General features: G+C 40.4%; 1 protein-coding gene across 1 annotated transcript in view; it reads left to right on the top strand.

The window, feature by feature from the left end:
- RELN (reelin) overlaps positions 1-15235 on the top strand; it is a gene marked incomplete at its 5' end in the record, with an annotated part of 296306 nt that overhangs the window by 244036 nt on the left and 37035 nt on the right. The window contains 7 exons of the mRNA XM_082479306.1: positions 202-286; positions 2902-3084; positions 4478-4649; positions 4732-4834; positions 8452-8681; positions 11146-11366; positions 12378-12525. Coding sequence (XP_082335432.1) covers positions 202-286; positions 2902-3084; positions 4478-4649; positions 4732-4834; positions 8452-8681; positions 11146-11366; positions 12378-12525 — 1142 coding nt within the window. The remainder of the gene's footprint in view (positions 1-201; positions 287-2901; positions 3085-4477; positions 4650-4731; positions 4835-8451; positions 8682-11145; positions 11367-12377; positions 12526-15235) is intronic.

Genomic DNA, 15235 nt, shown 5'->3' with positions numbered 1-15235 from the left:
CTAGCCCTTTCCATTACTATGGCTCACTTTGCCAAGGCTCTCACCATCTCTATTTTCTGTCTGGGAGATGGTGTGGGACAGAGAACTACCTCTCTCACTGCCACCGGCAGTCAGTAACAGTCAACATCCAGACAATAATGAGCTGCAGAGCATCTTCAATAATGGAAACTAAGATTCATACCATATATTATGTATTTGCAGGAAGGACTGAGAATGCTTGTTTCGAGAGATCTAGATTGCACTAATACCGTGTACATCCAGTTTTCATTTAAATTTCTTGCCAAAGGTAAGATCACTGTTGATTTCTTATCACTTCTCTAGCTTTATTTATATATTGTAGCATCACAGAAAAGAATATGGATTTACATTTTCAGCTTCAGTGTACGTGATCATCAGTTTATGGTAGATAATATGAGAACTTGTTTGAGATTCTGCATCATCCCTACCTTGCTACCAGCCTACATGGCTTCCTGTGCAGTAAAAGAGTAATCTGTGGTTTATCAAAACCAGCACAGCTAGTACAATCTTTGAGCAGAAAAGAAACAAAATAGCTCGAGTTTTTTAGAGATTTTGCCAAACGTTGGGGGAAAATGAATTTTTCAGTTTTTAAATTCCTAAAATGGTGCCTATAGTAGATTGCTTAAAGGGCAGATACAGAGTTTTTCATTTTCAAGGTTCAGTCCACTGCATTAAAAGCTCTTATCATTTAGGTTCCTAGTAGGTATCATAGAGAGGACTAAATCCCCATGATTCTATTTAATTGTGTATGAAGAATAGTGAGACTTTGCAAGACAAGTTTACAAGTTGGTGTAACAAGCTTCAGACAGCGTCTCTAGTATGAGCACGTTCAAGCCAATGATTCAGTCTTACCCTGCTCCAAGCTCTGCCATCTCTGGCCTTGCAAAATAATTTTATCCCAGTCAGGAGTGACACGGTGGAGAATCACTAACCTGGCTGAGTGTTTGAGTCACTACCACGCAGTCTCAGAAGTTTTTCCCAGCCTTGCTTGTAGAAACAATGCTTCAAGGCTGAACTCTCAACATGCAAAAAAACCCTCTCCCTTTGGTGGAAAATGTTCATAGCTTCTGCAGGAAGCTCAGCACTCTGGGACTGGACCCTAACTGCCTCGCCATTTGCCACCAGACAGCATGAAAATAATTTTGAACCACCTCTGTCTTCCTAAATAAAGATCTTAGCCAAATCTCTGTATGGGCAAGTAAAAAATTTAGATCTTTCTGAATTATGTTTGATTCCCTTCAATCATATTTATCGGATGTATTTGGCTATTTATTACTATTGTTTAAGTACTTTATGGAAAAGAGAGAAAACAATAGCAACCAAAAACATAACATGCCCCAAAACAATAACATACCTAATACTTCATGTTTAAAAGCCAAATCTTTGTGAAGACTTCTTTTACAAAGCTACACCTTGGAAATATTTCTACGTATGCTCCTTGCCAAAATATTTAAAAATATGATGAGTAAAAATATAATTCTAAAAGGGAGGAAGAGCCAAAGGCTCAAGGCTGGATTTTGATACTTGACCCACAAAGGCAAAGCAGTGAAACTCCAGGAGAAGTCTTTTCTCATTAAATCTATATGGCTTGCTAGGCCTAGGCCTGGATCCCAGACTTAGTCCCAACAAGCTCTCTAGTGTTGAATGCAAATCAATATAGCTGGGCACATCTCAGCTGTAAGCGTTAAGAGCAGTGTGTTGTTTGCTGTTAATTGCCACAATCTGAAATTGGCTCCTGACTGCCAATGTCTCCTTCCTGCTCTGTTCCACATGTGGTGGTTGAAGAGAGACTTTGTGCTGGAGCAGAGTGGAGCAGGAGCGTGCACATCAGGCACTTTGGCTTCAGCAAAACTGGTTAATTTAAGGACAGAACATGAGATAAACTTGCACAGTAACACACAGTAAGGCAGGGATGAAGAAACTGTCCCTTAGTCCTTTCCTGCTGCCCTCAGACTGAGTTTTTGGGGATGTGTCATCACTGTGCCACTTTATGAAGGGAATGGAGAGTGTAAATTTGTCTGAGTGAGAGCTCAGCTCAGAGATACTGTCACTCAGATGCTGATGTTCCTGGTCAGCAAGTCAGGCCTGGGCCAAGCATACACTGGGGACTGAGCTTGTGCAGGGTAACCAGCATCAAGTGCACGTGCTGGGCTCTCGTCAGCATATGTTAATACACAGGGCTGTATAGAGCCTTTGTTGACTCCTTAAAACTTTAAGTAAAAAAAGGAGAAACTGGTAGTAAGAAAATGTGAATTTTACTCTCAGTTCCACCGCTCATTTTTTGTCCCAGCTTAAAGCACAGAATATTGCTTTGTTGTTTTTAAAACATGCTAATAAAGATCCTCAGCGCTTTATATCCATTATATGATTTCTGGCCATGAATATGCTCATAGCAGTGTCTATATTCAGAGCCATGGACTATAAATTTGTGAGGATACGGACTGTGTCTTTATCTGTGGGTGCTACAGATGGTGATGGTAATGTCTGGTACCTGGGAACAACAAGCAAATAAATACTGAATTACTGAAAAATGTCTGTGCTAGAAGGAGCTGGCTCATTCTAATCTAAAAAATTATAACACTGAGAGAGCTTCTCATTTAAGTAAATTAACTGTGACCGTACATATAATTAACAGCAATGTAAATTTAGCCCCTAATTCATTAGCATTCATTAGACAGACAAGCAAGGGAAAGCACAGGAAGATGTGTCTGTATAATACACATATAACCTCTCAACAGCTTAAGTTGTTATTAAAGCAAGCCCATACTCTGTAATAGATGTCAAACTAACCTAATTGTATTTACACTTGAAGAAGTGTTGTTAATCTAGTGCTTTTTAAAACCAGGTTATAATGAACATAAATGCATGTCCTCTCTGCTTCAGGCACCCCCGAGAGGTCTCATTCCATCCTGCTGCAATATTCTGTCAACGGTGGCATCACTTGGCACCTGATAGATGAGTTTTACTTCACGCAGACTACGGATGTCCTCTTTATTAACGTTCCTCTGCCCCATGCAGCCCAAAGCAATGCGACGCGGTTCAGGCTCTGGCAACCTTACAACAACGGTAAGGAAGAGACACCCGCAGGACTCCCAAGTCCACACTTGCGCAGCTCAGCATGTGTAAGAGGCTAGAGTTTTGAACTCAACAAGAATAGAGACTCATAAATCTTGTCTCCTTATACTTCAAGTTCTTCAATTAAAATTATCAGAGGATTATGTTTACTGTTCTTAGAAAGCTGCTGTATGCTTTAGAGTGAAAGGATCTTAACCTAATACCCCTTGACTGTGTGCAGAAGACTATCAGTTTTGGTCCAGGTGGGACTGGGAGATCAAGCAACATCCATGAAGTTAAATTCACTCAAGTTCTCCTCATTATTTTTAATGGACCTGATTCTAGTTTACACTGAGGCCCCATTACAGTGCTCCAATTATACAAAAAAGTCCCAAGTGTAAATGGGAACTAAGCCTACCTTGCTCAGAATTAACTAGGCATTAAAACCCCATTTAGGAAGAGTATGTAGTAAGCAGTTAATCTTGTGATTAAATTGTAAAGGACTGTAGAAAACCACAAGAGGAACGCAGCTCATTCCTCCTGATTACAGGAGATGTGCCAGCTGAAGAAAGTTCTCTGCTCTCAGTTGCTCTGAGAACGTCTCTTAGCAGGAGCTGACATTAAGGGCTCTAAAGAATTCCAGCAATCATTTAGACACAGTGATACAGCAGATGTATTCCACGCAGGCAAATACCTAGCGTATCTCTAAAAAAAAAAAAAAAAAAGCACATTCAAATGTAGTACTAAGCATTCAGTTCCAGTTCATTCTTCTGATGGGTCCTGCCTAAAACATTTAACTAAACTTTTCTTGCAGGCATTATCCTTAAGTAGGAATTTCATTTAAAAGAAGCTTTTTCTCTGATCAACACAAAGGCTTTTAGATAGATGAAAAAAACACTAACACAAAAGATCTGGCAATCTAATCCTTCCTCTCCAGTTTGAAAGCACCAATTTTGCAAAACATTTGAATTCATAATCCATTGGAGAGAAGGTCACTCAGAATTTCCTTCTATCTCAAAAAGCTCTTGCCGGGCACACACAGGCTGCTATGTGTCATCCTTTTAGGCTGCTTGGGCTCTACAGCAACTGCTCGTTTAGATGATTCTTAATTAAAGAAGACATTGACTTTTCAAGTAAATGTGATTTAAACAGAAGATACTTGTTCAACACAGGTTTTTCACTCTTTGGTATGCTATGACTTCTATAAATTTTAGAGAAATAAAAGTTAATTCTGTAGGGTCAGGCTTCAGAGCAGTATGGAGACTTTTTCCATGAAAAATGCAAATAGTGAAGCCATGCTTTTAGCACTCTTTTCTCAATGTAATCTGTAAATACAGGCTACCGTTCTGTTCTCTAATAATAGTAGTAGTAGGTCTTAATAGGAATGTTCCCCTTTTCTTTGTAGGCAAAAAAGAAGAAATCTGGATTATTGATGATTTCATTATTGATGGAAATAACCTAAAGAATCCCATGATCCTTTTGGATACGTTTGACTTCGGTCCCAAAGAGGACAACTGGTTTTTCTATCCTGGTGGAAACATTGGGCTTTATTGCCCGTATTCATCTAAAGGAGCTCCGTAAGCATCTCTCCGCAATAAATTAGAAAGAAATGACTGTGTAATAAACTGAGTCTAAAGTATTCCTTTCCTTTTTTTACAGGGAAGAAGATTCGGCTATGGTATTTGTTTCAAATGAAGTTGGAGAACACTCCATTACAACAAGGGACCTGAGTGTAAATGAAAACACTATAATCCAATTTGAGGTACTCGTGTCCAGAAAATTATTCTCCATTTTGCTTATAGAGTTCTGTTCTTTCAGGTTCTGCTCTTTGGTGTATTTGCCCAGCTGTTCTGATCACCAAGTAGAGAAGCCTGTCTAATTTCCCCTGTAATTGCTTTGATATTACTTTCCCTCATGTGGGTGTATCATGAAGCTTTTAAGACACAGATAAGGGAAATTTCTGCCTCAAAGTCTTCTACTTTCTTACCTAAATTACTACTTTGTCCACACCTGTATACTTGGACTGATAGCATTATAGTCCATGTCCTACAAGTTGGAGAGTCACTGCTGGCAGACAAGATGATGAGCAAAATATAATGAGGGTCCAGATTGCCAGTTTACAACCTGCTCAGAGTAAGTGTGGAGGTGGAGCAGTGTGCAGCATCTCCATGAGCTGACCCAGTGGAGAGCTACAACTTCATCCGTGACACTAGAAATCAATTTGTCCTACCTGCTGGCTAAACTGCCCTGGTTGTACTTTCTCAGCAAGCCGAAGCTCTGCTTTCCTTTTGCTTCTGCCCATAGTTTCATAGAGGCTCTGGTTGAAGCCGTTCTTTGCCCACGATGGCCTGAATTCCTCCCATCTTAGGCTGTTATCTAAAGCTCATGAATAAGGAGCATATTTTTTGTGCTTCTCCTATAGTCAGTGGAAACAGGCACCCCAATGACAACACATAGTCTAAACTAAACTCTGTTTCTGGTTTATCCTAAAATCTAAACTGTGCATTGGCTAGGGCAGCTACTGATGGGAGTAACCATTTAGCCTAGTATCTATTAGTTTGGAGGGGTCATTATATTGTCGTTAAGAAATTGTAAAAGAATCTTTCATGTAAATTGCCATGCCACAATTACCAGGCTGCTTTTAACAAAGATGTAGCATGCTGGAGCATTAAACAGCAAATGATACTGATTTATAAACCATTACTAAAAAGATACTAAGGGTTTTCCAAGAAAACTAGGTTTAGCTGTGTACTCATGCACGCTTCAGTTTGTCATGCAACTAATTCATAAATTATTGAAAGCAAACCATTTTCTGTTTTAAAATATAGATTACAGCCTGTAGAACAAAAACGCTTGAGGTCACTTTAAGATATTTATAAGTCTTCAGAGCATTAACCTCATAAAATCTACATGCTTACTTCCATATGTGGTAAGAACATTGTTTTCAGCTCACGTTTTGGAGGACATTAGTATAAATGAAGAAGTTATGCATAATGCAGCAGAGTTTCTCTCAGTGTCTCAAGAGTCAAAACCTATATTGGGTCAAGCGTCTCTCCAAGCTTCCAGATGAGTAGACAACCCTTCTAGTCAAATGTAGGTTGATGAGACTCATGTGTGCTGAAGAGTGATGAAGGAAATTCGATGTAGGATGCATTTGCAGCATTTGTGCACAGTTCTAAGTATTGCTGGGTTTTAGAAAGAAATAGATTTTCATTACAGAGCAGTATGCTAGAAAGACACGTGCGCTGAAGAGTGATGAAGGAAATTCAATGTAGGATACATTTTCAACATTTGTAGAATTATAGAATAGCTTTGGTTGGAAGGAACCTTTAGAGGTCATCTAGTCCAACCCCGCCTGCAATGAGCAGGGACATCTTCAGCTAGATCAGGTTGCTCAGAGCCCCGTCCAACATGACCTTGAACGTTTCCAGGGATGGGATGTCTACAGCCTCTATGGGCAACCTGTTCCAGTGTTTCACCACCCTTATTGTATAAAATGTCTTCTTTATATCTAGTCTGAATCTACCCTCTTTTAGTTTAAAACCATTACCCCTTGTCCTATGACAACAGGCCCTGCTAGAAAGTTTGTCCTCATCTTTCTTATAAGCCTCCTTTAAGTACTGAGAGGCCGCAATAAGGTCTCTCCGGAGTCTTCTCTTCTCCAGGCTGATCAACCACAACTCTCTCAGCCTTTCCTCATCAGAGAGGAGTTCCAGCCCTCTGATCATCTTTGTGGCCCTCCTCTGGACCTGCTCCGAAAGGTTCATGTCTTTCCTCTGCTGAGGGCTCCAGAGCTGGACGCAGTACACCAGACTGGCCCAAAACTGGACTCACCAGAGTGGAATAGAGGGACAGAACCGCCTCACTCGACCTGCTGGCCATGCTTCTTTTGATACAGATGGCTTTCTGGGCTGCAAACACACATTGTTGGCTCACGTCCAGCTTTTCACCCACCAGTACACCCAAGTCCTTCTCGGCATGGCTGCTGTCAATCCCTTCATCCCGCGAACTGTATTGATACTGGAGGTTGCCCTGACCCAGGTGCAGGACACTGCACTTGGCCTTGTTGAACCTCATGAGGTTCATATGGCCCTACTTCTCAAGCTTGTCCAGATCCCTCTGGGTGGCATCCCATCCCTCAGGTGTGTCAACCACACCACTCATCTTGGTGTTGTCCACAAACTTGCTGATGGTGCACTCAATCCCACTGTCTATGTCATTGCTGAAGATGTTAAGCATGTATGGTTCTGAATATTACTGGATTTTAGAAACAGATTTTCATTAAAGAGCAGCATGTTAGAAAGACACCTATTTCCTCTACAAATATATGTCAAAACCCCAAAATATTTCATAGTTTTAGTACTGGCTTTGTATTTCATTGGCAATGGGTTTTCATCTATTGCATGATAAATATAGTACATCTTATTTTGTATGATAGAGTCATCCTGTAAGGGAACTAATTCTTCTTCTATATAAGCAATTTGGAACTAAAAGAACATCTTAATATCAGTGTGAAAGAAAAACAGATTAATTTGCATTGGGGGTATGCAGAAAATATGTCTTAAGAGGTCTCAGATTCTGTACAAAACACCATTTTATACATTTTTCAGTACTAGAACTGTTGTTCATGTAGGTTTTCTGCCTTTTCTACTGTTCTCTAGGTTAGGAATCTCTTAAGAACACCCTGAGAAGTTTGACACTGCCAAACTATATTTTGGTGTAACATTGAATTTAAAGCAAATCCATCTATGATACTCTCTTAATGCTGTCTCCTCGGGCTTTGCTACTATGCATGAGCGAAAGGATAGGGAGTATGAAAGCTGAAGAATATATTGAAGTGATACAGTACATACCCTGAAGGGTCCTGTGGCATAAGCTTTCTTTTTTTGTTTTGGGAGTGTAACATAAAAGAGGACCATAGTGCAGCCCAGCAATTAAAAAAAAAGTTTGCACATTTTGTTTTAATATTTCTGGGTTTAAAAATGCACATTTTTTTTGTGCTGTGATTACTTCAGTACATGCCAGAGGACTGCAAGAACTGATGCTTTTGCTCCAGCAATATTAGCAGCTCTCCTTTGGGATTTTGTCTAATTAACTTTATGGTTTTGTCTTAGTAGAAGTAGTTGGGGATTTCATATTACATTCATTATATGATAAGCCAGAGTGCGATATGCCCATGGAGAGGGAGGCAAGAGGTCATGTTCATGTGCGTGTCCTGAGTGCATCATCCCAGTTGTTAAATGAGTTCCCAAATCACCATTTTCCTGGGCTAAATAACTACTGTACCAAATGGGGGAGGCTTACTAAGATGAAGAGCTATATCAGGTGTCCCACAGCCTGCCCTGTGTCATTTTCTGCATTTCATGTCTTGGCCCTCAGATCAATATCGGCTGCACCACTGATAGCTCCTCCACTGACCCGGTGAAGCTGGAGTTCTCACGAGATCTGGGGGCGACCTGGCATCTGCTGCTCCCCTTGTGCTACAGCAGCAGCAGCCGCCTCAGCTCCCTGTGCTCCACCGAGCATCACCCAAGTAGCACTTACTACGCGGGCACCACCCAGGGCTGGAGAAGGGAGGTCATTCACTTCGGAAAACTGCACCTCTGTGGGTAAGTGTCCATCTCCTATTCCTGCCAAGCTGCTTGTTGGTTTGGTTTTGTTTCTGTTTTCCGTACAAAACGTTCTCCCAGAACAAGAGCGGTCCATAGGAACTGCAGCACTAGAGCAGACCAGACGACCGTTTTTTCTGCAGTTTTTGTCCTGAATGGCAGAGTGTTCAGGTGATTCCCAAAAATATGTTGTGCCTAATGCTAATGTAGAATAACCACAGATAATTTCCTATTTATCCATATATCTGATTGGTGACATTTTTATGGAAGTGGGTTACGTAGTAAAATGAGGGCAAAACTGACTATCTTTAAAGCTCCTTCAATGCTCTTTACTGCAGTGCGTTAGCTATTTGCATTCATCAGGGATATTCTTGCATGAAATTTGAGATTCATTACAAAATGCATTAAAATGTGAGCTAGTGTAAACTTGATTCTACTTCAGCGCAAGGAACTGGACTTACCTGAATACTTGAGGTCTCTTGTAGTTGCAAAGTTCTCTGATTCTAAGAAATTATCTGCTGCAGTCACACAGGAACTTAAAGTTTGAGGGACAAGCCAGGTTGGATGATGGCAGATACATAGTACAGAAAAATACGTGCTAGCAGGCATAATAATAAGTAACTTTTCAAAGTATAAAACAGTATCGGTTACTTTTTCAGAGAAACTGCCTTCTAGCATCAACTCAGTTTATGTAAAAGATCGCATCATTAAGGATTAAACTGTAGCCATATGAATGAAAATGAGCTATGCAACTAGAGCCTTTATGAGTCTGTGCAACTACGAGACTGAGTATTTATGAAACTACTGCATGCAATGGGCCCTCCACTAAATAAGTGGCCCCATATGGCTCTCTGAAAGTATGAAAAGACCTATATAAGTGATGAGAAACAAGTTTGGAAAGCCTGGATGTTTAATAATTTAAGAAAATGTTTAAATTTTAAACTTGAATTTTCTGGTTTATGACAGTTAACATTTCAAGCATGGAATAGGTAACCATCTCTTGCAGCAGCTCATTTGTCCTTCTGTTTTTGCACAAAGTAATTATTTGAGCCTTTACACAACTACCAATGCAACACTCCAAATGAAAATTTTGACTATGCAGACTCCTAACTCATTTAAATCTTCCAGGTATTTTGATTTCATCCTCTGTTCCTCAGTGTTTCTATCCCGTTTGCCTGCCTTCCCTCCTTTTCCTTCCCTGACACATCAGGCTAGAAGCCAATTGCTGATGGCCAGCCAAACCCAGTAGTGCGGAGCAGCTTCCATGGAGCATTCGGTGCCATGGAATTCTTAGTCCAGAGGGCTGAAGGGGGATTTTCTCCACCAGAATCCACTGGAGTAACAAGAAAATACCTCCAAACGTGACTCCTTGTGTAATGCTAAAATAACCCAGCCTTTTCATCCCTGAAGTGATTATATTTAAATGAAGAGGAAGACATTTTCAGCTATTTCTACTACATATGTTATTTTGGAAATTAATACATATTCTCAGCAGACAGCTGTAACTAAGAATTAGTACTTTCTTAAAGTAGTGTCCCCACTGATCAGCTATCCCTTCATAAAAATTCCTTTTTAGCAAATCAAAATAAAAAAAATTGCCAGCTACCTCTGCTATCGATTCACCTGCTGCATTTAGATATCTCTAACAAGACACATTAAACATGCAAGGCAATTAAATGCTTTTCCCTTCTCAGTCTTCTGGTTTCCTTCCTCCTTTAAAACATTTTCCCAATTGGGAATAAAATTAGTCTCTCAAGTATTTTTCCCCATCTCAACTTGTTTTCCCTCCTTCCCCAGTTGGTTCCTCTTTACATGCAGCATTGATGTGAGCAGCACTTAGGAGGCAAATTAAAAATGACAGGACAGCACCCAAAGGAGAATATAGTTTAAATTAACAACTTGCAATATCAGTCTGGTTTAAGATTAAACTGCCTGAAAGCAAGTTGAATACCTGGTAACATGGCAGATCATATTTTCTTTCCGTGTAACTGAGGGTGAGATCCTACCACCACAGCTCCACAGGTGGTCTCCCTGGGGCCAGGGTGGCAGCACAAAGTAGAATTTTGCTCTACGGGAGAGAGTGAAAGTGGCCCACTCTGACCCAGACGCTGTACACCAAAGTAGAAGGAAATTCATCAGGCCACGGCCATTCATCCTCCCCACGAATGACGGAGAAAAGAGCGGATAGATTTCAAATCCTATTTTCAAGTCCATCATTCAGTTTTGGTATAACGACTAATGAATAATGTTATTTTTATTTCTGTCAGTACTTGGGTTGAATGTCAACATAAAGATGCATGAGGTACTGAAAGAATTAGATACAGCAGTCCGTTTCTAGAATTAAGCTATTTATCAAGCCAGTTCCAAGAGAAAGAATACTATATATATGCATAATATGATAAATATGGAATACAAAAAAGATGGAACTATTATTTAAAGTAAGTACACTTTATGCCTTTTTCAGGTTGGCAAGGTTCAGGTGGTACCAAGGGTTTTACCCTGCTGGATCCCAGCCAGTGACTTGGGCCATTGACAACGTGTACATCGGCCCGCAGTGCGAGGAGATGTGCAACGGCCACGGCAGCTGTATCAATGGCACGAAGTGCATCTGCGACCCTGGGTACTCCGGGCCAACCTGCAAAATAAGTACCAAGAACTCTGACTTCCTTAAGGATGATTTTGAAGGTATCTTTTCTCTTTTCTTTGTTCTGCCTGTCTGTCTTAGTGGAACCCAGGGCTCAGGGGATGAAACAGCAAAGTCTTCCTCACCCCTCCATGCTTCTGTATTTAATTTGTGCTGTGGGATTATTCCCATGAACCAAGTAGTTTAGATGTCATTCTCAGGCATGGTTTGGGAATGTCTGATGGCTGTCAGTCGTCTGGCTTAGAATGTTGGATTTTTTGTGAAGTTGTTAATGCCGGAATACAAAATCTTCACCAAAATAGAATTTCTTGAAACTGCACGTAGAAAATAATTTTAGAAGAGAATGATGGTTTGACGGTAGTTTGACTTTAGCACAGACGGAACACACGCAAGTGAGGCAAACAACGAAGGGCTTTAAGGTTGTGTCGTCTCTCACTGCAAGGGAAATCTAAATGGCCTTAATACAGCAAACATGGCTTCAGAGCAGACCGTGTGTCTCAGCGGTGAGGGCCACCGCTCGGCAGCCTCGGCAGACCCCAAGCGAGCGATGCCAGCGGGGAACTCAAAGCCTCACCCGTGCCTGGGCACATACAGCGTCCGCCCACACGGCTCTAAAACCACCTCTAGGTTTCCCCCGCTGGCAAGCATGGCAAGAAGAGCATGTTTTGAATAAAGCAGCACCTGTGAACCAAACTCACCCCTTCGCAGGTGCTGCTGTTCATTTTCAATTTTGCCAGCCCTTGCTTGCGTGCTGCCACGTGGCACTCAAGGTTTCTTTATAGACCTGGGTACTCTGTTGTTATCTTTAAAAAAAAATGAAGAAAAGCAGAAAATCTTGTGAATAACTGGAGATTAAGATCCCAAACTTCATATTTCTGGGTTTATTTTGTTTTGATTCATGGCAGTTTTCTAGAAGGCATTGCATCAGAAACACTGAATATTTCTTCACTCTGCATGTGATGTTTAATTTCACTCTCTTCCTCTGGAAATAGTACTCTTGCAGTAGAAGCATTTCGGAGTAAATGATAAATATGTATTTACTGTGTATTCAGGTCAGCTGGAGTCGGATAGATTCTTGCTTGTGAGTGGTGGAAAGCCATCAAGGAAATGTGGTATCATGTCTGGAGGAAACAACCTTTTCTTTAATGAAGAAGGCTTACGTATGCTGATGACTCGAGACCTAGATTTGTCACAAGCCAGGTAACACAATTTCAAAGTTCTTTTAGGGTTTCACTGAAGAAATAATATACTGAAGAATAATACATAAGTGATACTTCTGTGGCAAAGGCAAGCTCATATATTCTGTGGCCCTTACTCTAGCAAATACTCCATTTTAATCGCTGTTATAATTTTAAATTAAATTTACCTTGAACTTTAATGTGATTAACCGTTTAAATGTTACTTTTTTCCTTGAATAAGAACTCTGATACCACACCTTCAGTAGTTTATGCAAGTTTTTATTTCTTAAATGCATAACGTGAGAAATTGATTGCGTACCACACGCTCTGCTTGTCTTACAGTTGGTTGTATTACAAACCATTGCTGAATCAGGAGTATCTGCTGCCAGTGCAATTCTTACATTCATCATCTCATAATTCGTTCATTTCTGAAGCTTACTTTCTTCTTATCGTGCACATTTGTTTCCAATAATTCACTGAGAAATTCCCACCAAGCTGTCGCTAGCTACACTGAGCACAGCAATTGAAAAACAAATATTTTTAGTGTATTTACAGATTCTGTTGTATCATTGTGGCCTGCAGAGGAGATATTTGATGTGGGGCATGCTAAGCAAGCCACATTAAAAAAAATTTACACTAATACAAGTTAAACGACATCCTGATTGCACGCATGCTAACGAATAGGCATTGTTTTCTAATTTCTTCAGTATCTTGGCTTACATCCTTACTTTATTACTTCGGAGAGATTGTGTTTTCTCCAAGACTTTTCTCCACTGATCTCTTGTAAACAGCCTACTCCTCTCTAATGTTCTGTGGGAAACACTTTAATAGACACTTTATCTCTTTTTGACTTGTCTTCATTAGCATCGAAGTTTTAAATAATGGTTTAATTGTAGAGCCTCCTGGTCAATAAAGATGCCTAATTTCTAACCATTATATTTTTTAGATCAGCAATTAGCTAACCTTCAGTGAGGTTTAATATTAAAGATCCCTGTTCTGAATTGGTAAGATTCCTCACAGCAAACTTTTTCAGAACTTGGTAAACACAAACATCAATTCTCTGAGCTAATTTAATTTCCTAGACTGTTCTGAAATTAAAAGACTGTTTAACAAAAGATACAAGAGATCTTGTAGGTTGCTCCATTAGACTAAATGACATGTTTTCCTTATTGCTCGTGTTCAAAGAACCGTCATTTATCTCTTCTCCATGATAGTCTGTAGCTGGATTTGCATATATTGACCTCAAGGTGTTATATGGAGATAAATGACTTCTGTCTTATTAAAAAGAAAACAAAGCAGTACATTTAATTTCTTGTATATGCTGATGAAAAATAACAGTTATCAACAAATAACTGTGTGCTCCCTTCTGAACAGCAAGGCAGGCTGCAGCGGCGTTGCTGGGGGCTGCTCTTTAGCAACCTAAAGTAATTGTAGTGGGATTTTCTTAATTTCCAGGCTAACTCTATTGGCCACCTGCAAAGCACAGCAGATCTGGCGAGAGGTTTCAATTTATGCCAGGAATGATGAGAACCAGCATTTCTAATAGGTCTTTTAAAGACCTCCTTTTCTTCCAAGGAGATCCCCTGAAGTGCACCGGCGAGCAGTGCTGTGGGTGCTGCAAGCCACGCTCAGCACCTGCGGACTGTGAGCGGACTCTGCAAGCCACTATCCACTCCCATCACATATATAGTTCAAAGATTTTAACACAGGAGACAGTATATCACCATCATGGTGATACCAGTAGCTGAAACTATGCAGCACAAAGTATCAGTCGGGACAGCATATTTTAGGTATCGCACCTGATCAAATCCTTTTCTATTCTGATTTGCTAGAAGAATGTCCACACATTTTAGTGATACTAGATCTACAAAAAAACTTTGCTTTTCCATTTCAAAACAGGCAGAACCTTTGCAAAAATATCTGTGGGTTGAGAAGAGAAATATTTAAAATTACTAACTTCTTAATCTGCTAGACGTTATGTTACCTATATTTGAGTGGGTTGTACTATACTACTAAAAATTCAGATAAAAGAATAGCAATCCACAGAGAGCAGATTCAACAGAGACAAGGTCACCCAGGTTTATTCCTTTTGAATTATGTGGCGAATGTTGGAGTAAATCTGAGGAGGCACAAAGACTTGCCAGCAGTGAATCCAATCCATTACATTTGATGTGTTGATCCATGAGGGTCCCCAGTGCTCCTTTACAGCACAAGCAATACGTTATGTCTGGGACGTGGAGGTGGATATAATCTATAGCGAAAGAAGTTATATATAGTAGCAAGAGAAACCATGAGTCGCAGCAAGGACTGGAATTAATTGACTTGCAGGTCTGGTGTTTTATTGAAGCTTTGTCCGCCCAGCACCTCCGCAGCCTCCACTCCCAGCGGATCTACCTGCAGATCAAATCAGAGCAAGACTTTTGATGCAAAACTTCTTTTTGTGCCGTTTCATTTAACCATGAGCCAGGCAGCACTAATGCAATAATAATTAGAACAGACACGACACTCTAAAGCTCTGCAAACGCTCTGCAAACATGAATTAATACTTGTAATATCCCTGCGAGTCCGATAGGTAAATATCATTACAGCAGTGGTTTCCTCCACCCCAAGTGCATAGTAGGGCTAGTTATGAGCATCAGCTGACGGGAAGAATTTCGCAGTTTGACACAAGTCTATTGTGCTGCTTTGGAGAAGCCAATTAAATAGGGGATGAAAGCGCTGGTGTCCCTGGG

Source organism: Vanellus vanellus (genome assembly GCF_965231255.1).
Source record: "Vanellus vanellus genome assembly, chromosome: 1".
NCBI classification, from domain to species: domain Eukaryota; kingdom Metazoa; phylum Chordata; class Aves; order Charadriiformes; family Charadriidae; genus Vanellus; species Vanellus vanellus.
Note: the sequence above shows the minus strand (reverse complement) of the source record. Positions and strands in the feature narration are given on the sequence as shown.